Source organism: Ursus arctos, unplaced genomic scaffold, assembly GCF_023065955.2.
Source record: "Ursus arctos isolate Adak ecotype North America unplaced genomic scaffold, UrsArc2.0 scaffold_7, whole genome shotgun sequence".
Classification (NCBI taxonomy): Eukaryota; Metazoa; Chordata; class Mammalia; order Carnivora; family Ursidae; genus Ursus; species Ursus arctos.
The window spans coordinates 51,470,781-51,494,562 of NW_026623089.1; the positions used below are offsets into that span (position 1 = coordinate 51,470,781).

At 35.6% G+C, this 23,782-nt stretch overlaps 1 protein-coding gene across 2 annotated transcripts in view; it reads left to right on the plus strand.

Annotated features, from left to right (window-relative positions):
* CFAP70 (cilia and flagella associated protein 70) overlaps positions 1-23,782 on the plus strand; it is a 101,696-nt gene that overhangs the window by 31,648 nt on the left and 46,266 nt on the right. For both annotated transcript variants that reach the window (XM_026504460.4, XM_048219252.2), the window contains exons 9-16: positions 2,352-2,451; positions 4,074-4,208; positions 8,244-8,414; positions 8,599-8,679; positions 10,447-10,538; positions 17,969-18,029; positions 18,358-18,552; positions 20,264-20,395. In XM_026504460.4, coding sequence (XP_026360245.1) covers positions 2,352-2,451; positions 4,074-4,208; positions 8,244-8,414; positions 8,599-8,679; positions 10,447-10,538; positions 17,969-18,029; positions 18,358-18,552; positions 20,264-20,395 — 967 coding nt within the window. The remainder of the gene's footprint in view (positions 1-2,351; positions 2,452-4,073; positions 4,209-8,243; positions 8,415-8,598; positions 8,680-10,446; positions 10,539-17,968; positions 18,030-18,357; positions 18,553-20,263; positions 20,396-23,782) is intronic.

Consider the following 23,782-nt stretch of genomic DNA (forward strand, 5'->3'; position numbering starts at 1 on the left):
TTTTTTTCTTCAAAACTTTGAATATTTCATTCCATTCTTTTCTTAACTTGCATGGTTTCTGAAGAGAAATCCAATGTAATTCTTATCTTTGTTTTTCTATAGGTAAGGTGAGTTTTTCCCCCTCTGTCTTCTTTAAAGATTTTCTCTTTCTCTTTGACTTTCTGCAGTTTGAATATGATATGCCTAGGTGTAGATTTTTTTGGTATTTATGATGCTTAATGCTCTCTGATCTTCCTGTATCTGTGGTTTGGGGTCTGTCATAAATTTAGTAAAATTCTCAGTCATTATGACTTCATGTATTTCTTTTGTTCCTTTTTCTCTTTCTTCTTTTGCTATTCCTGTTATACCTTTTGTAATTGTTCCACAGTTCTTGAATATTGTGTGGTGATTTTTTCATATTTTTCTCCTTACCATTTTAGTTTGGGAAGTTTTTATTGACATATCTTTGAACTCACTGATCCTTTACTCAGCCACTAAGTCCATCAAATGAATTCTTCCTTTTTGTTGCTGTGTTTTTAATTTCTAGTGCTTCTTTTTTATTCTTTAAGGTTTCCATCTTTCTCTTTACATTTCCATCTCCCTATTACATTATCTACAGGTTGTCTGCTACAGGTTCCATCTCCCTATTACATTATCTACAGGTTGTCTGCTTTTTCCATTAGAGTTCTTAACATATTATCATAGTTATTTTAAATTCCCTATATGATCATTTCAAAATGTGTGTCATATCTGAATCTAGTTCTTATGTTGTATCTCTTCTGTATTTTTTTTCTTGCCTTTTAGTATTCCTTGTAATTTTTTATTGAAAGCTGGACATTATGTATGAGGTAATAAGTGAGGTAATTAGGGGTTTTAGTGTGAAGTTTTCTGTTAATCTGGCTAGGAGCTGGGCTGTGTTTAATGTTTGCTGTATCTGTAGGTGCTAGGGGGTTCAGTTTCCTTTTTTGCTCTTCCCCTGTTGTGTTTCAGTTTGCCTAAGAACTTTTCTTAGGTAGAGTCTGTGTTTTGCAGCCTCTCTGTTATAATCCACTGTTGTTTTACTGGAACCCTATTGATATGGTGGGAAGGTGTTGGGAAGCGGGAAGTGTTTTATAATCCTGTGGTTAAATCTCAGTATTTTAATGGTTTGACTCCCTGGGCTGTGACCTTTGGAAGTGTTTAACAGCATTTTTTACTTCTTATGTGAGACAGGAAGGCTAGGCAGAGCTGGAGTTGTCTAATTGCCCTTCCCCTGGGTCAGATAAGGCTCTGGTAAAGTCTTTTCCGCTAAAGAGTAGGCATTTGTTATGGATAACACTCCAGGCATATTTCAAAATGGTTACTTTTCCCTTCTTCCTGCCTAAGAGGATTTTTCTCATATCTTCACCATGAATATTTGATATGGCCCCTTGATTTAAAACCAAAAAACTATGGGGATCCCCTAAGACTGGGCTCCCAGGAGTCTATAACTCTGCCTAATCCAGCCTCCAGTTGGATTAAAGTGTTTCCCTCCAGTTGCTGGCTCCGTTGCTTTCTCCTACCTGTAAGCTGATCTCAGCTGTGATTCTCTATACTTGCCTTATCTCCAAATTTCAGGGTGGTGATTTGCCCCACGAACTTAATTCTTAGATGGATCTTAGAAAGGTCATTGATTTTTCAGTCTGACCAGCTTTTTTGTTTTGTTTTGTTTTGTTTTTGTTTTTGTTCTGAGAACAGGAGCAACAACTTCTAAGCGCTTTACGTGTCAGAGTTGACACTGTTTAAGTCCTACTTTATTTTTCCACAGGAGAAATAAACATATTTTATACTATTTGAATACTTGTCTGATGATTTCTTTAGAATAAATCACTAAAAGTGCAATTTCTGGGTCAAAGATTATGGCCATTTTAAGGCTTTTGCTTCATATTGCCAAATTGCTCTCAAAAATGTAAAGTTTGCCTTTGCTAGCAGTACAGTAGAATTATTTTTGGAATTTTATAGATTTGGGAAGGTTTAAAAAACCCACCTACCTAATAAAAATGTTAAATATGTGTGCATATTTTGCTATTTTTTTAAGAGTTATTTATTCATTTTGAGAGAGAGGGAGAGAAAGAGTGCGGGGCTGGGGGGGGAGGGGTGAAGGAAGAATGAGATGAGAAAGTCTCCCAAGCAGGCGTCACACTGAGCCCTGAGCCCCAAGCTGCTCAGTCAGGCGGGAATCAATCCCACAAACCCAAGATCAGGCCTGAGCCAAAACCAAGAGTCAGTTGCCTAACTGACTGCACCACCCAGGTGCCCCTCCATTACTTTTTAAAGGAGAGGAACACTTCCCTTTAAATTACATTAACCACATTTTTGTATGTAATGCTAATGGACTGATTTTTGATTTGCAGTTTTCAGAAGCGAATTGCTGATTGTCGATTTTGGCCTGTAGAGATCACAAGAGTTCCTCTGGCTACTGCACCCAAAGGGAAAGCTGCAAAATTTGATAAGGTTAATTTGTTCACTTAAAAACATTTATATAAGAAATGTCTGGTTATCCCCAACCTTTTATTCTGCTTCTAATTCTGAACCAAGGGAGTGTGTGAACGGATGTGGCTGCTCGCTAGAGCGACCAACTTAACCTGATTGGCCAAGTAGTTTCCTGGTGTTAGCACTGAAAATCTCATGTCCCAGGATACTCTCCTGTCCCTGGCAAATCAGGATAACTGGTCACCCCAGCTCCCCAATGTCCACTAAAAATTATTTAAACTTTATTCCTGGACATCTTATTTCCCTTTAGCTCTTTATTATAGTTTTACCATCAATAAAACCACACAAAATAGCCATTTTTATCGGTCACAGTAGTTAAATATTGGCAATATGGTTCAACTTAATGCATCTTCCTGAATTTCTTTTAGACATCCTACTTATAATGTTTTAGCCTGCTAATTAGAGTAATAGAATTCATTGATGTACATTGTTCTGAAACATATGTGAAAAGATAGGCTTTGTGAGCCTAGAACATGTTCTCTATTGTTTTATTTGTGCATGTCTGGTCTTCTGCTTGTTCATAAACTCGTTGAGAGTAGGAATCCTGTCATAAACTGCTTTGTATCCTCCACAGCACCTAGCATGATTGGTGGTATACAGCAGATACTTAACAAGTACCTAAATTATTGTACTGATTTTTAAAATAGAGCTTTTTGCATAATAAAAATACTACTGCTAGTAACCGTTTCTCTCTTTGTAATATATAATGTACATTGGCTAACTTTCCTTAACAACACAATATTACATGAACATAGGACTTTTTAATCTAATTTCTAATTATTATAATATGTGAAATCAAAGAGACTACTTTAAATCTTGTGGGGATTAAATGTGTTTTCTTTCACTAAATTGATTTTTTCTCTATTAAAGTTTTCTATGGCAAACCATACATCCATTAAAAATTATGTTATATTAATTAACATGTAATTCATCTTTGAAATGGGAGTTCAGATGAAATTAGAGATGACAAATACATGATAGGAGACTATCATTCATTCTCGTCATCCATGGCAGATATTACTGATTAATCAAAACATTCTTTCTTTCTGAACTCAGATAAGGATACAGAATCTTTCTCAGTACAGTACTCTGAAACAAACCCACCAATTTATTACAATTTAGGCATAAGTTAAACTTGTCATCACTGGTCTGGATGATTTGTAAGGTCCCTTTCATTCATAAAAATCTGTAAGCTAAAGCTAAAAGCCATAGCTTCTGATTCTTTTGCATTTTTGTTGTTTTTATTTTACAAAGCTTCACTTTTTCCTTAGAAACAACATGATAAAATGGACTTTTTGGTTGAATACATATGTTATCAATTAATTTGAGTATGTGTTGATCTAACTACTGCCTTTACTATTTGTTAACACTGTTTATATGCATTATTTCAGTGATCATAGTATTATTAAACCCATTTTGAATATAAATATAGATCCAAAATATCTATGTAACTGGCCCAAAGCCAATAGTTAAGTAGCATAGCTAGTTCCTAAAGCCAGGTCTTTGAATGACTAAGTCAGAGGTCTATACTTTATGCTACATTGCTCTATAGCACTAACAGCTCTCTGGTTTTATTCCTTTAGGCTGATGATGAAAGTCAGCTTTCATTTCATGGTGTGGCTTATGTTAATATGGTCCCGTTGCTGTATCCAGGTGTGAAGAGGATTCGGGGAGCTTTTCATGTTTACCCTTACCTAGACAGTACAGTCTATGAAAAGGTAAGAAAAAAATTGTATAGAAGGTATTATCCTAATTTATCCTTTATGTATGTGTTTATTTACATCTTTAGCATACACATCTTTGCAATTGAAATTTGGAGCCAGTTGGTATACTAGGATGTTAAATATAGCACCTTGCAGTCATTCTGTCATTGAACCTTAAAAACTTTAGGATAATGAAAAACCAAAAGCTGGAAACAACCTGAATCTCCATCAGTAAGTGAACAGAAAAACAGATTTTGTTGTATATCAATATAGTGAAATACTACTTAGTGGTAAAAAAGGAATGAACTATTGATACATGCAACATGGATGAATCTCAAATGCATTATGCTAAATGAAAGAAGCCAGATAAAAGAGAGTACATAATGTATGATTCCATTTAAATAGAATTCTAGGAAAATAGTATGTAGTGACATAAGCAGACCAGTGGTTGCTTGGGAACAGGAATAGAGCGAAGGATGGATTTTAAAAGAGTGTGAGGAAAGAATTAGGGATGAGGGAAATTTTGGTTATGTTGATTGTGGCCATGGTTTCACATGTGTATTCATGTGTCAAAATTAATCAAATCGTATACTTTAAATATGTACTTTATTATATTTCAGTTTTACTCAACAAAGTCAGATACACAATCTTTAGGATAATGAAAGAAGTCTATTGTGTTAAGTATGCAGAAACTTAAATCAATGAGCTGATTAATGAGCTACAATATGGTTCTTTCCATTTTCAGGTGTTAAAATGTTAAAATCAACTATCTATCTTTTTATCTATCTATCTATCTATCTATCATCTATGTCTATATGTCTACACTTAAATAGGGAATATATATATAGGATATATATGTATATACGTATATACATATATTTATATATCTTATATATATAAATATATATGTATACATGTGTATATATATATATATATTTTACCTCCAAACAAAAAGTCAGTTTTACCATGTTGTTTCTTAGGAGAAAGTGAGTCTTTGTAAAATACAACAATAATAACAAAAACATATTACTGTTGTATCATTATTAGGATAGCTATTTTTTAATAATAGAGTCATAAAGACCTATCATCTATTTATAAAACAATTGAGTAGTAAATTCTTTCTATATAAGTATCCTGTAATCAGAAATCACACTTATAGGGATGTATCTTAAGGAAATAATTTAATAGGATCAGAAACTCCATATTAATAAAAGCTTTTTGGGATCTCTAATAGTAAAAACTAAAAATAGGTTTAAATGTCTAATAATAGAGAAAGACTTAGTAAATTATTATAAATAAAAATGATATAATATGTGTCCATTAAAAAAGATAATTGTTAATGTTTTGTAAATAGTTAAATGGAAAAAAAGAATGCCAGAATGTTACATATAGCATAGATCAAAATTAATTCCAAATGAGTTTATTGAAATAGTTAAATGTGAATATAAAAGTAGAAGTGGCTATTAATTAAAAGATACAATTTTAGGGAAGATTTCCTAGGCTTGAAAGCAATGAAAGATATAAAAGATTTAGATTGCCAAAAAGTGAGTAGCTTCTATATGTAGACGAAATCATCATAAACAAAATTACAAAGTAACTGAAAAACTGGGGGAATATTTGAATACATATCTGAAAGATGGCTATTATTCCTAAAATATAAAGCACTTTATCAAATTGGTTAAGAAAAATACACCAATTTTTTTTTTAAAGGGCAAAGTACATGAAACAGCAGATCACAAAAGAAGAATGCCAATGGTGAATAAATATAAGAAGAAACATTTGGCCTTATCTATAATCAAAGAATTGCAAATTAAAATAATAATATCATTTTATCTGTAAAATTAGACAATTCTTTAAAATACGATAATGCCCAGGGGTGGCAAAGGTGTGGTAAAACCACTCTCATTCACTCCTAGAAGTGTAAATTAGTACAAACCGTCTACAAAAAAAATTTTTTTGTCAGTATGTATTAAGAAGCTTAGAATACTTAAATCTTTTTCCATAGTATTCCTACTTCTAAGAATCTATTTTAAGGAAATAAGTAGAATTTTATCCAAATTTTACTACATGAAGATATTCTTAGGAATCTGAGGGAAACAGTGTATCATAATTGAAAGGTTATAGGCCTTGATGTCAGTCAGCCTCTAGTTCGAATTCTGGAACTGCCATTCACTAGCTGGGTGACTTCAGGCAAGTGACTAAGTTTCTCTCAACAAACTTGTCTTGCAAGAAACACTAAAGGAAGTTCTTCAGCTTGAAAGGAAATGGCACCAATTGCTAACGTGAGTCCACCAGAAGAAACGAAGAACACTAGAAATGGTTAAGTTTAAGTTAATATAAAAGATTTTAGAAATATATTTTTTTACTTTTAATTTCTTTGAAAGACATTATATAAAGCATTAATTATATTGTTGGGTTTATAACATGTATAGATTTGATATATATGATAATGGTAACAGAAAGGAGGGACAGTAGTATGGAACTACAGTGCACTAAAGTTTCTACATTATACCAGAATTAAGTTAGTATCAATGTGATATAGATTGTGATTAGTTAGGATGGCTAAGAAAATCGTGTGTACATATACATATACACAAATACATATGTGTATATAAATATATATATAAACAAAGGAATTAAATGAGAGCATCACAAATATTTAACATAAAAGAAGGCACTTAAAGGAAGAGCAGAAGAACAAAAAAGACAAAATATATAGAAAACAAATAGCAAAATGGCAAACATACATGTAAATACTTCAACAATAACTTTATATGTAAGTAGCATTAAACACCCCAATGAAAGAATAGAGATTACAAGACCGGATTTTTAAAAATCAAGATTCAATAATATGCTGTCTAAAAACAGACACACTTAGATTCAGATACACTTATATTATAGTAAAAGGATGGAAAAGATATACTATGCAAATGGAAAATGTAACAGAGCTGAGTGGCTATATTTATATCAGACAAAAGAGACTTCAAGGAAGTATTACTAACAACATAGAGTGGCATGTCAGAGTGATTAAAGGGTCAATTAATTAGGAAGGTAGAATTTACGAAGTATTGTATATAATAAATATATAAATTATAAATTTATACATACCTAACAACAGAACCTCACAGTACTTGAAGCAAAATCCAACATATTTGAAAGGCGAAATAGATAATCTGATGGTAACATTTAGAAATTTCAATATTCCGGTCTCAATACTTGGTCGAAAAACTATACAGAAAATCTATGTTAAACACTAACTCAGCATACAACCCAGAAAATCATGTTTAGGAACTTACCCAAGAAAACTGAAAACCTGCATTTACACAAAGACATGTATGTGAATATTTATAGTATATCAGTGAAACTATCACTGTAATCAAGATAATGTATATCAAGATACATTGAGATAATGTAAATATCCATTACCTGCCCCCCCCCCAAAGTTTTCTTGTGTACCCTGTGATCCTCTCATAAATCTGACCACTCTTCCCCTCTTTGTTTTTTGGTCTGGCTTCTTTCACTCAGCATAAATTGTATTTAGATTTCATCCATGTTGTTTAATTAAAAAAAATTTGTTATGAGATTCTTTTCCAGTCATTTACCTAAAGTTTGAATTTTCTCATGCAAAGTTTTTAGTTTGAACTCTAAATTTGCCTTATTTTTCTGATTATAGTTGATAGGCCAGTAGTAATTACATAATATTTCTTATACAGAAATAAATTCTACCACTTAAAGTTCATCTGAAATTGTTATGAAAGATTAAAAGCTTTCTGGGAGAAAGAGTTATGAAACACCAAAATCAGGCACGTTTGAAGGGGTTCCTCATAATAATTTAAATAATAGGGCAGGCAGCTAACTTCCTATGATGGTTTTACCTATTCAACAAGTATGGCAATCAGTAAAGTTTTTCATTTCCCCTATCTCCCTCTGGTTCTACAATGGTGAGATTATCTAGAAAACTACATGATGTGAAAGAATAATGTGAGTTTCTTTCAAATTTGTCTCATTTGCTTGTGATTCATTGCATTTTTTGTTGTTGTTTATTTTCAGACCAAATGTTTATTTAGCTTGTTCCGGGATACTGGCCATCATTTGATTCAGAATAATAAAATAGGAGGAATTAATTCTCCATTGTCTAAACCTATTGTTTCTAAGAACCTGAAAGAAGAGAAAACAGTCAAAGAAAAGGAAATGGAAGGAAAGCTTAGGCCTGGGGATTTGGTAGGTTGTTTAGAAGATGATGATTTTGCTAGTTTTGTTACATTACAGAGGCTTGAACTGATTTCTTATCTGGCAAATTGCATCAGTTTAGTTTGCATTTTGTTGCAACATAATGATCATTGTTCCTAATATTGTGAAGACCATGTAAGAATTCAGTTTTTGAGGTGTGTTCATTTTCTTCCAGCAAGCACCTAGTATAAAATCTCAGAGCTCAGATACTCCTTTGGAAGTTGAACCCTCTCTAAGCCACAATCCAGAAGGACAGGTAACTATGCATAAAGAGTTGGAAAATTAAGTATGATATTGTGAAAAATGCTCATTATCTTAGTTACCATCCCATATTTGCCATGACTAGTTTATGACTTTGGGTAAACTTCTTTGTCTTGCTGAGACTCTCTAAAATGAGCAGGTAGTACCAAATTAAATTTAAGGTCCTTTCTAACATTACAAGTTTATGTCTTTTATTAATTTACTATATTATGCACTAGGAGGGATGCAAAGATTTATGATCTGCAGCATTTACTCATCTGCGTTCAGGAAACTCAGCAGTCTGGTGGGTGAAACAGATGGGTACATAACTAACCATAATATAGAATTTTGATGAATGCTATACTAGAGGTACAAATAAAAGGGCTGTGAGGGCTCAGAGAAGACGGATTAATCACTCCTAGGATGGAGCATTCTCAGAAGGCTACATGGAAGAGGTGGCATCTGCACTAAGTAGTGAAAAATAAAGAGAACACTTTGCCAGATGAAGATGAGAGGGTGGGCATTTCAGGGCCAGGGAATAGCTTGAGTCAAGGCACAAAGAAGGTAGCAGAATTTGGAGTATACCAATTAATTTAGTGTATGAAGTAGAGAAATGAAAAAGAAAGGAGAGATTCTAGAAGGAAGTAAGAAAGGAGAGAGAGGCTGCACTGAGTTGTAGAAAGGTTTGTTGTTGAAAGGCTTGCTAAAAGTTTGGGCTTCATTATATAGGTGATGAGGGACTCTTGAGCCTCATCTTGGAGACTCACATGAAAGGTTTTTAAGTCATGTGTAAATAAGACCTTATATGTATTTCAGGGCAGAACTCTTGCAAGGATGTGAAAAAGAGAGAATGGGTGGGGGCTTCAAATATCAGTTTATATGTTTTTATTATAGTACAGATGAGTGTTAGTGCCAGTTTGATTTAGGGAAGAGGTTGTAGTAAAGAAAGTCAGAAAATTGAAAAGGCAAGATCTGGAATTAGGAAGTTTGAAGGAGCTAAGGAAGAAAAGCTAAAGGTAACTCAGGTTTCAAGCCTCACCTTCTAGAAGGATGACAAAATCATTAAGAGAAAAGTCAAAAGAGAGGTCAATGTAAGGGAGATGATAAGTTCAATTTGGGACATGTTGTATTTAGGATGTTGGCAAAATTCTGGGTAGAAATGTCCATCAGGTTGCAGTTGGTAGGTGGTGATGTGGATGCTGTGAGTGGGAATATCAGAACATTATGTGACTATTTCCACAGGACTTAGAAAGTCTGGAGATAGAAAGAATAGCATTCATTTAAAACAGTTCCAAGAAAAGTATTGAACAAGTTAAATAGTGCTTTAGCCGAGATAGAAGTTTCCAAGAATAAAATTGAAAATGCTTTTCCACAAGAGATAACCACTGTTACTATTTTCTTTCCAGCTATTTTTCTATATTAAAAATATTTTGGGGCGCCTGGGTGGCTCAGTCGTTAACCGTCTGCCTTCGGCTCAGGGCGTGATCCCGGCGTTATGGGATCGAGTCCCACATCAGGCTCCTCTGCTGGGAGCCTGCTTCTTCCTCTCCCACTCCCCCTGCTTGTGTTCCCTCTCTCGCTGGCTGTCTCTATCTCTGTCAAATAAATAAATAAAAATCTTTAAAAAAATTAAAAAAAATATTTTGACAGTCAAGATCATGCTGTATACATATAGTTGTATATGGAGTTTTCTTACTTGTATTATGAATGTTATGTTACTAGATTTGTTCATAAATATCTGTTTTTAATTGAAAGAATAAATTAAAGAAATATATCTTTACAGCAATATGTAGAAGCAGGGACATACATTGTGTTGGAAATTCAGCTGGACAAAGCCTTGGTTCCAAAGCGAATGCCAGAGGAACTAGCCAGAAGGTGTGTAGCAATGGTTCTTATACTCGTTTTGCAAAAACATTTTAGGTATAAAAAAAGGAATTCAGATTGTCCCCATAAATACAGTTTTCCTAGGCTAAGTAGCAGACAGTTTCCTGTTTTTTCCCCTCAGATGAAGTTTCTTTTGTTACTGTTGTTTTCTTATTACATAAGCAGTATATACTTATTATTTAAAAAATGAAGATTTTGAGAAAATTGAGATCAGCAAGTATATAAAAACACTCAGATTTCTACTCACCCAGTGATAGCCTTAAAGTTTTTTAAAGTAAAACTGGTAAATATCCTCTGGAGTTAAAGTGAAGTTTCTATATTATATACACACACCATAAACATACACACCCATGTCACATATAAATAAATGTAATTTTTGAAAATGGTTTTTATATTGTACCACAGTGTTTTGATTGTGTTTCTAGAAGATTATCCATTTCTTCTAGGTTATCCAATTTGTTGATTTACAATTGTTCATGGTATTCTCTTATTATTCTTTTTATCTCTATAAAATGGGGAGTAATGTCCCTGTAGAGCCAGATGGGAGGCTTGATTTCACCACCCTGAGATCATGACCTGAGCCAAAATCAAGAGTCAAACGCTCAACCAACTGAGCCACCCAGGTGACCCTGTCACAGATTGTATTTTTAGACATTTTGTGCCTATTAGCAAAGATTTCTAACTACTATTTTATGCATTTACCTTCTAAAAACAAGTAAAGAGGAGTTAACAAACCAAAAGTACAATAATACTGGCTTTCATATATACCTTTACCAGTGTTCCTTATTTCTTCAGTTACTTTCTAGTTACTGACTAGTGTCCTTTCATTTCAGCCTGAAGGGCTCCCTTTAGCATTTCTTATAGATTAGATCTTACTAATAGACTCTTCGTTTTTGTTTATTTTGTTAATTTTTTCTTCATTCTTGAAGGGTAATTTGCTGTATGTAGAATTTTTGTTTGGCATTTTTTTCTTTCAAAACTTTAAATATGTTACCCTAGTACCTTCTGGCCTCCATGGCTTGTGTTAGTCTTACTGACATTATTGAAATTATCTGTTTATCTTATGTGACAAGGCACTCCTCTCACTGCTTTTTGAGTTTTTCTCTTGTCTTTGACTTCTGACAATTTGACTACAATTTGTCTTAGTATAGATCTCTTCAAGTTTATTGTGCTTGGAAATTGTTATGCTTCTTGGATGTATAGATGCATGTCTTTCTGCCCCTTTCCTTCTCTCTTCTCCTTCTGGGATTCCCATAAGGTGTATGTTCGTCATACAAATTGTGTACGTTGATGGTGTCCCACAGATTTTCGGCCCTTTTTACTTTTTTGTTGTTTGTTTTTCTTTCTGTTCCTCAGACCAGGTAATTTCAATTATCCTATCTTCAAGTTTGCTCATTTTTTCTTTTGCCTGACCAAATCTGTTGAACCCTCTAGTAAATTTTTCATTTGAGTTATTGTACTTTTCAACTATAGACTTTCTATTTGGTTCTTTTAAAAATTTCTATCTCTTTACTGATATTCTATTCTTATTTTGTTTATATATCATTTTCCTGATTTCTCTTAATCCTTTGTTTGTGGTTTCCTTTAACTCTTTTAGCATAAGTAAGTTGCTTTATTTCACATCTTTTTGTATCCGGTCCAGTGTCTGGGCTTCTTCAGGGACAATTTCCATCATTTTTTTTTCTTTTTAAAGAGCCATATTTTTATGTTTTTTTAATACATTGGGTGATTTTTTTTGTTGTTGAAAACTGGACAGTTTGATATTATAAAGTGGGAAGTTTGGAAATCAGATTTTCCCCTTCCCCAGTGTTTGCTGTTCTTTTTTTTTTTTTTTTTTTTTTAAGATTTTGTTTGTTCATTTATTTGACAGAGAGAGAGGCAGCGAGAGAGGGAGCACAAGCAGTAGGAGTGGGAGAGGGAGAAGCAGGCTTCCCGCTGAGCTAGGAGCCAGATGCAGGGCTCAATCCCAGAACCCTGGAATCATGACCTGAGCCAAAGGCAGACACTTAACGAGTGAGCCACCCAGGTGCCTCCAGTGTTTGCTGTTCTTAATTGTTGAAGTTGTAGGTTGTGTTCAGCCAGTGTTTTGATTGAGAGTTTCTTGAATGCCAGGATCTTAATATAATCAAACAACTAAACAAAAATAAAACAAAAATTTTTTGTTTTTGTTTTTGTGGATGACTACATGCTGGAACATTCTTTTTTTTTTAAGATTATTTATTTTTAGAGAGAGAGAGCATGTGTGAGCAGGGGGAGGAGCACAGAGAGAGGGAGAGAAGCAGACTCCTTGCTGAGCAGAGAGCCTGAGGAAGGGCTCAATCCCATGACCCTGAGATCATGACCTGAGCCAAAATCAGAATTGGACACTTAACTGACTGACCATCCAGGTGCCCCTGGAGCATTTTTTTAAACATTTAACTAGGCTGTTTATAATTCTGCCTCAGCCTTCACTTCCTGCTTGCACTAGGACTATAGATCAGTCAGTGGTGGAAGCTTAGGGTCTACTCAGGTCTTTTCTGAACATGTATCCTGTCCTGAGCATGTGTGAGGCTTTCTAAATTCTTCTGTACAAGTACTTTTGAATACCCTAATTTCCCAAAGAAACTGTCTGGCTTTTCTTTCTAGGCCTTAGGTGGTTTGTTGTATCTTAACCATAATCTTTTGTCCCACAGAGCTATGGGTTTTTGATAACCTTACAATGTTTTTGAGTAATGCGCACCTGCTAGTTTTCTACCGTGAGTGGAGTTCAAGATAAGAGAAACAGAATTGAGTGCCTTATGTCAGTCATTCAGGTAGCCCCAGATAGATTAGAACAAATGCAGTAACTTGTGAACAAGGTCTGCTCTGCTTCTCCAAAATCAGAGCCCAGTGTGCCACACTGGAAATGCAGGTTGCCATTTTCAATATTGCCAATGAGCTGGGAATGGGGTGAGGCAAGTACAAGTAAAAATGTCACAAATCTTGCCCAGTATTATAGTTGCCTTTTTCTTGGTTCAGTATTCATTTGGTTGCTGTAAACTTTTGACTGTCTTCCACAGTTCTGTCAGAGTTGGTTATGACAGTTTCTGGTTGTTATTGTCAATGTTTCTATGGTGGGATGGGAGTTTAAAGTTTTACACTCTATCATTTTGCTGATGTCTAGACTTCACCTTTTGATGCGAGGAACACTATGCTCAGTGCAGGATGAAAGGAAACAATAGCTTTTATCTTGGAGATTATTTATTACAGATATTTTTAAGGCTTTTGATAAATATCCCCAAATTGCCTTCCAAAAACTTGCAGTTCCACAAGTGATGTATGAGCCTGATCTTTCTTCATACAGTCACCAACACAATACTTTTTTATATTTGCTATTTGGACAGGGGAAGAAAGTTTCTCATTTTAATTTTTTTTTTTTTTAAAGATTTTATTTACTTATTTGACAGAGATAGAGACAGCCAGCGAGAAAGGGAACACAAGCAGGGGGAGTGGGAGAGGAAGAAGCAGGCTCACAACGGATGAGCCCGATGTGGGGCTCGATCCCACAACGCCGGGATCACGCCCTGAGCGGAAGGCAGACGCTTAACCGCTGTGCCACCCAGGCGCCCCTCTCATTTTAATTTTAATCCACATTATAAATGTTTTAGTGAGATTAAACATGTTTTCACATATTAGTCATTTGGAAGTCTTCTTTTGAAAATAAAATGAAATTAATAATCCAGAAATAGAAAGTTAAAAACTCAAGCCATGGAAACAAAGAGGAAGAAAGTGTTAAATAGAATTTTCACAAGTAAGCATCAAATCTTAGTTGTTTAACAAAAAGGGAAGTCCTATAAATTATGCAGCTCTAATCCTAAAGGAGGACCCATGCTAGTTCCAAAAGAGATCAGATATCTCCCTGGCATTAATTTCTAAAACAGATTTCTCATTTGAACTTTTACATAGGGAATACTGAATGACAAAATAACAGCATGCTTAATGAAAGTTTTATAGCAAATGTAGGTGCAATTTTTTGTAATTTTTTAATTGAAGTATAATTGAAATAACATTTATTAGTTTCAGGTATACAACATAATGATTCAATAGTTGTATACACTGTGAAATGATTACCACAATAAGTCTAGTTAATATCTGTCCTCATACAGAGTTATACAATAATTTTTTTCTTGTTAACAGAGCTTTTAAGTTCTACTCTTTTAGCAACTTTCAAATATGCAAATACAATATTATTTTTTTGTTTTTCTTAAATTTTATGTTTTTTTTTTTTAGTAATTTCTATACCCAACATGGGGCTTGAACTCATGACCCTGAGATCAAGAGTCACATGCTCTTCCAACTGAGCCAGCCAGGTGCCCCTCAAATATGCAGTACAGTATTATTTTTTTATTTTATTTTTAAAAGAATTATTTATTTATTTGAGAGAAAGAGAGAGAGAAAGCCCAGTGGGGAGTGGCAGAGAGAGAGAGAGAGAATCTCCAGTAGACCCCCTGCTGAATCCAGAGCCTGATGCGGGGCTCCATCCCACCACCCTGAGATAGGGACCTGAGCCACCCAGGTGCCCCTATTCTTAGACTTTTTAATGAGATATGGTTATTACCTGTAAGTTTTTCTTTGGCTGTAGGGAGGTAGAAGGTAGATTTCTCCTCCAAGCTAGCCCAAATGACAATATTATAGAGCAAAGGCAAATTAGAATGGCAGCGTTAGAATATCAGACCCAATATTCATAAAAGATGGTTTGCCTCTGGTTCCTGGCTGAGACATATATGTACCTAATTGCTGAATCTATGTCAATGTATAATAACATATATAAATTTAATGTATTCTTAAACATGAAGTAAAGCTCAATTACTTTTATAATAAAAGAAATACAAATTTAAAACTACCCTTAAATACCTTTATTTAATTGTAGAAGATCAAAAAAGCTTAATAACTCATTAGGTTGTTGATGAGCACATTAGAAATAGATCCTCTCATTGTAACTAGTGAGAGTATAAGTTGGTAAAATTCCTGTGGAGGACAATGTCATACTAGCTATTAAAATACATAAGCATGTGTCTTTTAACCTAGTAATTCACTTCCAGTAACTTCTTTACAGATGAAGTTCTTAGCAAGGCCATTAGTGACTCCTGCATTATTAAATCCAATAGTCTGTTTTCAGGGTCATTGAGACATGTTATTAGTGTTTAATGACTCAGTCCTCCTTGAAGCACTTTCTTTACCAGGCTCTCAAGATACTATACTCTCTTGGTTTTATTCCTCTTCCTCTGGCCTTCTTTATCTCTCTAGCCTCTCAATGTTGGAGTCTTTCAGAGCTCAGTCCTTGGACCTCTTTTCAATTTACATTTATTCCCTTGGTTTTTTCATCTAGTCTCATGGTTCTAACTACCATCTACGTGCTGATGGCTTCCAAATTTATATATCAACCTTGGACCTCTCTCCTGAATTCATATATTTAATTCTCACAAGCTTTATTGAGATATTATTAAAGTAACAGCTTTATTGAGATATAGTCCACATACCATTCACTTCACCCATTTAAACTGTACAATTCGGTGGTTTTAGTATACTCATAGAGTTGTACAGCCTTCATCACAATCAACTTTATAACATTTTTCTTACCCCTAAAAGAAACTGCATACATTTTAGCAGTCACTCTACATTTCCTCCCAACCCTCATGCCAACCACTCACCCAGAATCCCCCAGCCCTAGGAAACCATGTATCTACTTTTTCTCTGTATAGATTTTCCAGCTTTGGACATTTCATATAAATGAAATCATACAGTATGTAGTCTTTGTGACTGGCTTCTTTCATTTAACATAATGCTGTCAAGGTTCATCCATACCGTAGCATGTATCAGTACTTCATTTCTTTGTTGTTGAATAATATTTCACTCTATGGGTATACCATGTTTTTCCCCCATTCTTCAGTTGATGGACATTTGGACAATTTATTCTTAATACAGCATTCTATACTGATTGTGTTAAAATGGAGGTCAACTCATGTAACTAACTCCTCTGCTCAGAAGCTACTAGTGACTCCCTGGCACACTGAAGAAAGGCCAGAATCCTTTTAATGGCTTACAAGGGCCTAAATATTGTGTATGTACTTTGCTCTCACTTTTTCTGTCCAGCCATACTTGACTTCCTGCTGTTCTTCACACATGCCAGGCACGCTATTGCAGCCAGGCCTTTACACTTTCTGTTCCCTTTGCCTGTACTTTCCTTATGCCAGATATCTACACAACTTGCTTCCTCACTACCCTGAGGTCTTTACTCAAATGTTACCATCTCAGTAAGTGTCTTGATGAAATGTGTTTCCCTACTCCACCACCTTAGCCCCCAACATAGTCTGTCTGCCTTCCTGCATTATTTTTCTCCATGGCACATATCACTAACATATTTATCTTAATTATTGTCTTTCTTTCCCCACTAGAATATAAGCTCCATCAGGGCAAGAATTTTTGTCTAATTTGTTTAATGCTTCATCCCCAACACTTAAAAAAGTGCCTGATGGATGGGTACTCAGTATATATTTTGAATGAGTGAATAAATAACATTGTCTCTGGAGAGGAAATTGCGTGGCTGGACTACAAGGTTGTCAACAAAGTTGAGGACAAGAAGACAATTTAGTATATATTGTTTCATACCTCATAAGTTTTGAATCAGAGGATATATAACCTATTAAAATAAATATAACTAAAATTAGAAATAATGAGCAGAGGTATACAATTACATAGGACCTATTAAAGAAAAGCTGAATTTGTAAATTTGATTGTAAACTTTAAGGCAGTACTATATACTTCAGAAGGAATCTGAAACTATAAGGAGGAAGAGCTAAGAATTTAATTTCCTCTCGTTTTTGTAAAGTCTCCTGAAAATGAAAGGTAGAAGTTTTGGCATAAGTAGGTTGGCAGTAACAAAATATGTGTACTATGTCTGATATCATTATTGTAATTTAATGCAGTCATAAGTTATATGTACCAAGGGGACACTTTTTATCCTAGATGGAGAGGAAAGAAAAGCATTCACTTGCCTGTACCATTTAGATTTCCAAAACTTCATTCTTTCAGAGACTCTACAGAGTGAATCTAAAATCCTAACACCCATTTCTTGCGAATTCCCGAGTCAAGCAGTCTCTTGAGTGCAACAGCAGTTTTAAAAAATGCATAAGAGTAAAACTAGGGCTCCAATCAGCCAAAAGTACAACTTAGCTACTTTCTGAGTAGCTGCTTCCTGGCTTCTTTCCTATCTAGTCCATAGCTGTATACTATTCTATGGTTCACATCTAGGCATTTACATGAGAGAATTGCAGTGCTCAAATGTGATGTGGGAACAGAACTTAGATCTCTCCCATACAGGCCCTTTGGAAATAGGAATAAGAGAACATAAATCTGCAGATAATAAAGTTTGTGTTTGTGTTTGTCATTTTTTTCTGGTACAGGGTCAAGGAAATGATTCCTCCAAGGCCACCTCTTACCCGTCGATCAGGAGGAGCTCAGAAGGCAAGTGCCAAAGCCAAGGTGAAACTATAAGTGATAAGGTATTGAATACACCCACTTGAAAATAAGGCATGGACTCTTCAGTATATTTTCTAGAAGGGGTGAAAAATTGTAGCTTCACATGTTTCTCTTCCTGGTTCTGTTTGTGACCAGTGACATACAATGAATAGTGAACAGTGTTTAATCTTTGGCTGGTAGTCTCTGAGCTGAAAAGTAAAAGGCAATTTATACCTAAGCATTATTGAATGTAAAACCCAATCCAGTTTCAGACGTCCATTATATATCTTGATCTCTTTGAGGCGTCTTTACCAGATATTTTATATTTTCCAAGGCGGTGAGTGACTACCACATGCAGATCAAGAATATTTCTAGAGCTATTCTGGATGAGTATCATCGGATGTTTGGAAAACAGGTGACCAAACTGGGGAGTGATATGGATAGTGAAACCATGGAGGAGCAGAAATGCCTGCTCAACTATGAACTTAACTGCTCTGGAAAATACTTCGCTTTCAAAGAGCAACTCAAGGTAAATATTCATTTAGTTGTTCAACGGATTGTTATGAAGCATCTTCTCTACATTCCTAATTCTTAGTTTTTCTCTGGTCATGTTCAGCTATGCTTCCACCATTCTTGCTATTGGTACTAAGAGTTATGTTCCATCTGATAGAATATGAGAAGCTCCACTTGTGCAAAGCCTTGGAATGGTTCAGTATTCATTCCAAGTGTGAGCTTTTAAGAAATTAAGGCTTTACTTGAGGCTAGGCCAGATTTTGAGCCAGTTTTCATGTTGCTGTAGCAGGCAGAAACTCTGAACCTGGTACTGATTTCATGACTAATTTTCTGTCTCCCATTACCTACCTTTCCATAGTGCACAGAATCACTAAGATTTGAGAAATATTTACTTAATAATAATTTCCTACATAATAATGGTTAACATTCATTGTTTGCTATACGCCAGACAAATCTTTAAATGCTTCATATTTTACTAATTTAATCCTAACAACGACCCTATGAGGGAGATGTCTCTCACTTTACAGGTGGAGAAATGCAATATTAATTGGTTAAGTAATTTCCCCAAAGTCATAGAACTAGTAAAGGTTAAAGATGGGACTCAAATTCAGGCAGCCTTCTTGCTCCAGAATTCACATTCTTTTTTTTTTTTTTTAAAGATTTTATTTATTTATTTGACAGAGATAGAGACAGCCAGCGAGAGAGGGAACACAGGCAGGGGGAGTGGGAGAGGAAGAAGCAGGCTCATAGCGGAGGAGCCTGACGTGGGGCTCGATCCCAGAACGCCGGGATCACGCCCTGAGCCGAAGGCAGACGCTTAACCACTGAGCCACCCAGGCGCCCCCAGAATTCACATTCTTAACTGCTCCACTGGATTGCCTCTCTGTGCACATTTACTATGTGTCCCATACTGCACTTAACAGATACAAAGAAAGCACATGGAAGTAATAAGGTGAAAAACAACTGACGCCCATGGAGGCGAGGAGCTCTTCTTAGTAGGTGGCATAGTCACAACTTAGTTTGATTCCTGGTTCTACCATTACTAGCTGGATGGTCAAATGACTTTACTTCTCTGAACTTTAATTTTTTGTAACGATGAGGAATAATACTAATACTATCACATGGGATCATTATGAGAATTAAATAATATGATGCATGGAAAGTGCTTTGTACAAAACCTGGCAGTAATGTTAGCTGAAGGGGGAAAAGCTGTCATGGCTATAGCAGTATGTTATTTGTACAGCATTTTAAGCTTCACCACCTACCTGTTATATTTCTTTGGCTTCTCAATCATCTTCTGAAGTAAGATAATAAGACCAGAAGTAACATCCATATAACAAATGAGGACAATGTAGTAGTAAATTTAATTTTTGAGATTATATAGTGGCAGGATTAGAACAAGAATTCCATCCTCTAGACTGTTAAGTCAAGCCTTTTCCTTTTGTATTGTGTGGTCACCATGAGAGATGTAATCCATAAACCTAATGCTTAGGTGTTGTTTAGTTTTATGGCTCTCTTCCTATGATATGAGTTCTGCATTGACCATATTAGTGATGACGTCAAGAAAAGAAGTCCATCAGAGAGCTGACATTTTAGCAGCTACCAAGGGAGAAATCAATCACTTTCTGAAGTTCTGATGAGCCTTAGAGCAGAAGCTCAAGGGAGGCCTGTGTTGTCAGCCTGGTGCTGAACTTTGTAATCAAATGGATGATCTGTGTCTCTTCCAGCATGCTGTAGTAAAGATTGTGAGAGAGAAGTATTTGAAGACGACATCGTTTGAAAGCCAGGAGGAACTGCAGACATTTATTAGTGAGCTCTATGTGTTCTTGGTGGATCAGATGCATGTGGCCTTAAACCAGGTAAGTGTTCAAGAACTAAGAGCCCTTCCTTTTCTCCATAGGACATCAGGGTCTCTGAATGATTCCTTCCTTCCTTGCTTCCTTTCCTCCTTCATTCAGCAAACACTTATGAGGTGTCTACTCTGTGCTAGGCTCTGACAAAGGTGAATAAGAAACTGCCTAAATTATAAAACTAATTTTGGGGAGAACAAGGGAGAATAATTCGACTCCCTGGCATAATAGCTTTCGTAACTGTCATAAATGTGATGGATAAAAGAAATATATAAAATCAGCTAATTAAATTATAAAACAAAAATCATCATTTCATTTATTCTGTGAATGTGTGCAATTCTCAGTTTGCTCTCTGTGATCGGCAATCAAAACTAAGAAATATTATGAGCTTTCAGATATTATACCTGAATGACAGTGACACTTCAAACATGCCTTTTCTTTTTTCTTTTTAGAGAAGGGGGTGAGTAGGGACAGAAGGAGAGGGAGAGAGGGAGAGAAAGAGAGAGACTCCCAAGCAGGCTCCCTGCCCATTGCAGAGCCCCACACAGGGCTCGAGATCGTAACCTGGGATCATGACATGAACCCAAATCGAGAGTTGGACACTTAACCCACTGAGCCACCCAGGTGCCCCCAAACATACCTTTTCTATTTGACTGATAGCCTGCTCTTCTCCCATTTGTCTGCTTCTATCTGTATTTGTACAGCTTATATCTTGTCTTCATTTGCTCATTTTTAAATGTATACAGTTGTGGTTTATTTGAAAACAATGACAAAAATCAAAGTCTTTTTGTGCCCTTGGTAGTCTCTAAGCAGCCATGCTTCCTCAAGCCTTCTATTCTATTTGCTTTTTCCTTTACTGTTGTTTTCTTCTCTGTCACCATCACTTTTTTTTTCACCTGGTCCAGCCTTTCTGGAAGAGGAAGGTGAGGAGTGTCCGATATCCTAGAATTATGGAAACAATCCCACCTTGGACACAGATGATTTGGATAAATTGCCTTGAGAATTGAGCATGAGATAGTAATTATTTTTGCCTCATGACCCCAAGGAATCCCTGTCTAGTAGAGAAGAGAGGCATGAAATACAAATAAGTGCAGTAGGGTGAGGTAAGTGCTGTGATAGGGACGTGTCCATGGTAAGAGCAAGGTTAGGGGATGCCTAAAGAAAGAGTGATCAACTTCACCCTGAGATCTGTCAGGAAAGGATTCACAGAAGACCTGTGGCTTGAGCTTGAAGGCTAAAAACTTCTCCAGGTGGATGTTTCAGAGCATTTGAGTCATAGGGACCATCACAAAAACTTGGAAGCTTGGAAGTGTATGGCATATACAGAAACTGATATAGTTTAGGAGTAGAGGTTGAAGTGGTTAAGGGACATAGAAGTAGGAGGTGAAGCCAGGGATCAGTTCCTGGTAGGGGGATTGAGAATGTGGATGGAAGCCTTATATACCACACAAAGAAGTTTTGACTTTTTCCCTTATTAGCATTTGGAAGCAATAAATTTAATTCTTTTATAAGTGGAATAATACGATCAGATCTACATTTTATGAAAAACAGTCTGATAACAGTATGTCAGATGGGTTAGATATGGTGAAACTGGTGGTGTTAATTGGTTATTATGTAGTAATAAAGGGGTCAAAGATTCTTTTTTTTTTTTTTAAAGATTTTATTTATTTATGTGACAGAGAGACAGCCAGTGAGAGAGGGAACACAGCAGGGGGAGTGGGAGAGGAAGAAGCAGGCTCCTAGCGGAGGAGCCTGATGTGGGACTCGATCCCGGTACGCCAGGATCACGCCTTGAGCCGAAGGCAGACGCTTTAACGACTGCGCTACCCAGGCGCCCCGGGGTCAAAGATTCTTAAGTTTAAGGCTCAATGACTAGGTAACTGGTAGTACAATTAACCAGGACAGGAAATACAACACAAGTGAATTTGGTAGAAGACAGGTATGTTGAAATCACTTTTGAACATTGGTTCTTGTGGGGTTCTTCTCAAGAGAGAGATCTGAGCTAGAAATAAGATTTGGGGAGCCATGAGTATATATATATACAGGCATACCTTGGAGATATGGACAGTTTGGTTCCAGACCACCACAATAAAGCAAATATCACAATAAAGTGAGTCAAATGAATTTTTTGGTTTCCCAGTGCATATAAAAGTTTACACCATACTGTAGTCTATTATGTGTGCAATAGCATTATGTCTAGAAAAACAATGTACATACCTTAGTTAAAAAATACTGTATTGCTAAAAAATGCTAACCATCATCAGAGCTTTCAGTGAGTCCTAACCACAGATCACAGATCACCATAACAAATATAATTAACAATGAAAAAGCTTGAATTATTGTAACAATTACACAAATGTGACACAGAGACACAAAGTGAGCAAATGCTATTAGAGTTGCCACAAACCTTCAATTTGTAAAAAAACAGAAAACAAGAAAAACAGTATCTGTGAGGCACAAAAGAGAAGATATGCCCGTAGATGCTAGTTAAACTATGGTCCTAGATGAAGCTGCTGAGAAAAACACGAGTCAAGAGAGAAGTGAGCTGTCAGTGGAGCCTATCAAACCCCCGCATTTAAAGGATAAATGAGTAAAAGAACTAATGGAGGAGATAAGTGAATTGTTAAAGAGGCAAAAGAGCCAGAAGACAGTGGTATCACGGAAGCTAAGGGAAGAGACTTTTAAGAAGACAAAGTAGTCAACAACGTCAAATATTCCTAGGAGTTCATGGGGAGAGGGAATTGGAACAAAGTGGTCAAAGGTATAAACTTCGAGTTGCAGAATAAACAAGTACTAGGCATATAATGTACAGCATGGTGACTAAAGAGAACACTGTTGTATGATACATGTGAAAGTTGTTAAAAAAGTAAATCCTAAGAGTTCTTATCACAAGAAAAAATTTTTTCTTTTTTTTCCTTTTTATTTTTATTGTGTCCATTTGAGATGATGGATACTAACTAAACTTATTGTGGTAATTATTTTACAATATATGTCTATCAAACCATTATGCTGTATGCCTTAAACTTACACAGTGATGTATGTCAATTATGTCTCAATAAAACTGGGGAAAAAGAAAACAAAATTTGAAAAGTTTTCATTGAATCTGAAAATAGGGAGGTTATTAACTTTTACATAGCAATATCAGTGAGCTAATGGAGTGGATTCAAATTATAATGAATTGTGGAGTAAATGAGTGATTAGGGAAGTAGGTGAATATAAATTCAAGAAGTTAGAAGATGAAAGGAAGGAGGGGAAAAGTAGTAGCTAGAAATTATAGAGATTTTCTTTTTAAGCTGGGGATGCCTTTCCCATGTCCAGAGGTTTGGGAAAAGGAGTCAGCAGACAGGAGAAATTGAAAATAGAAGGAAAGAGAGAATAATTGATGGCAAGCCCAGA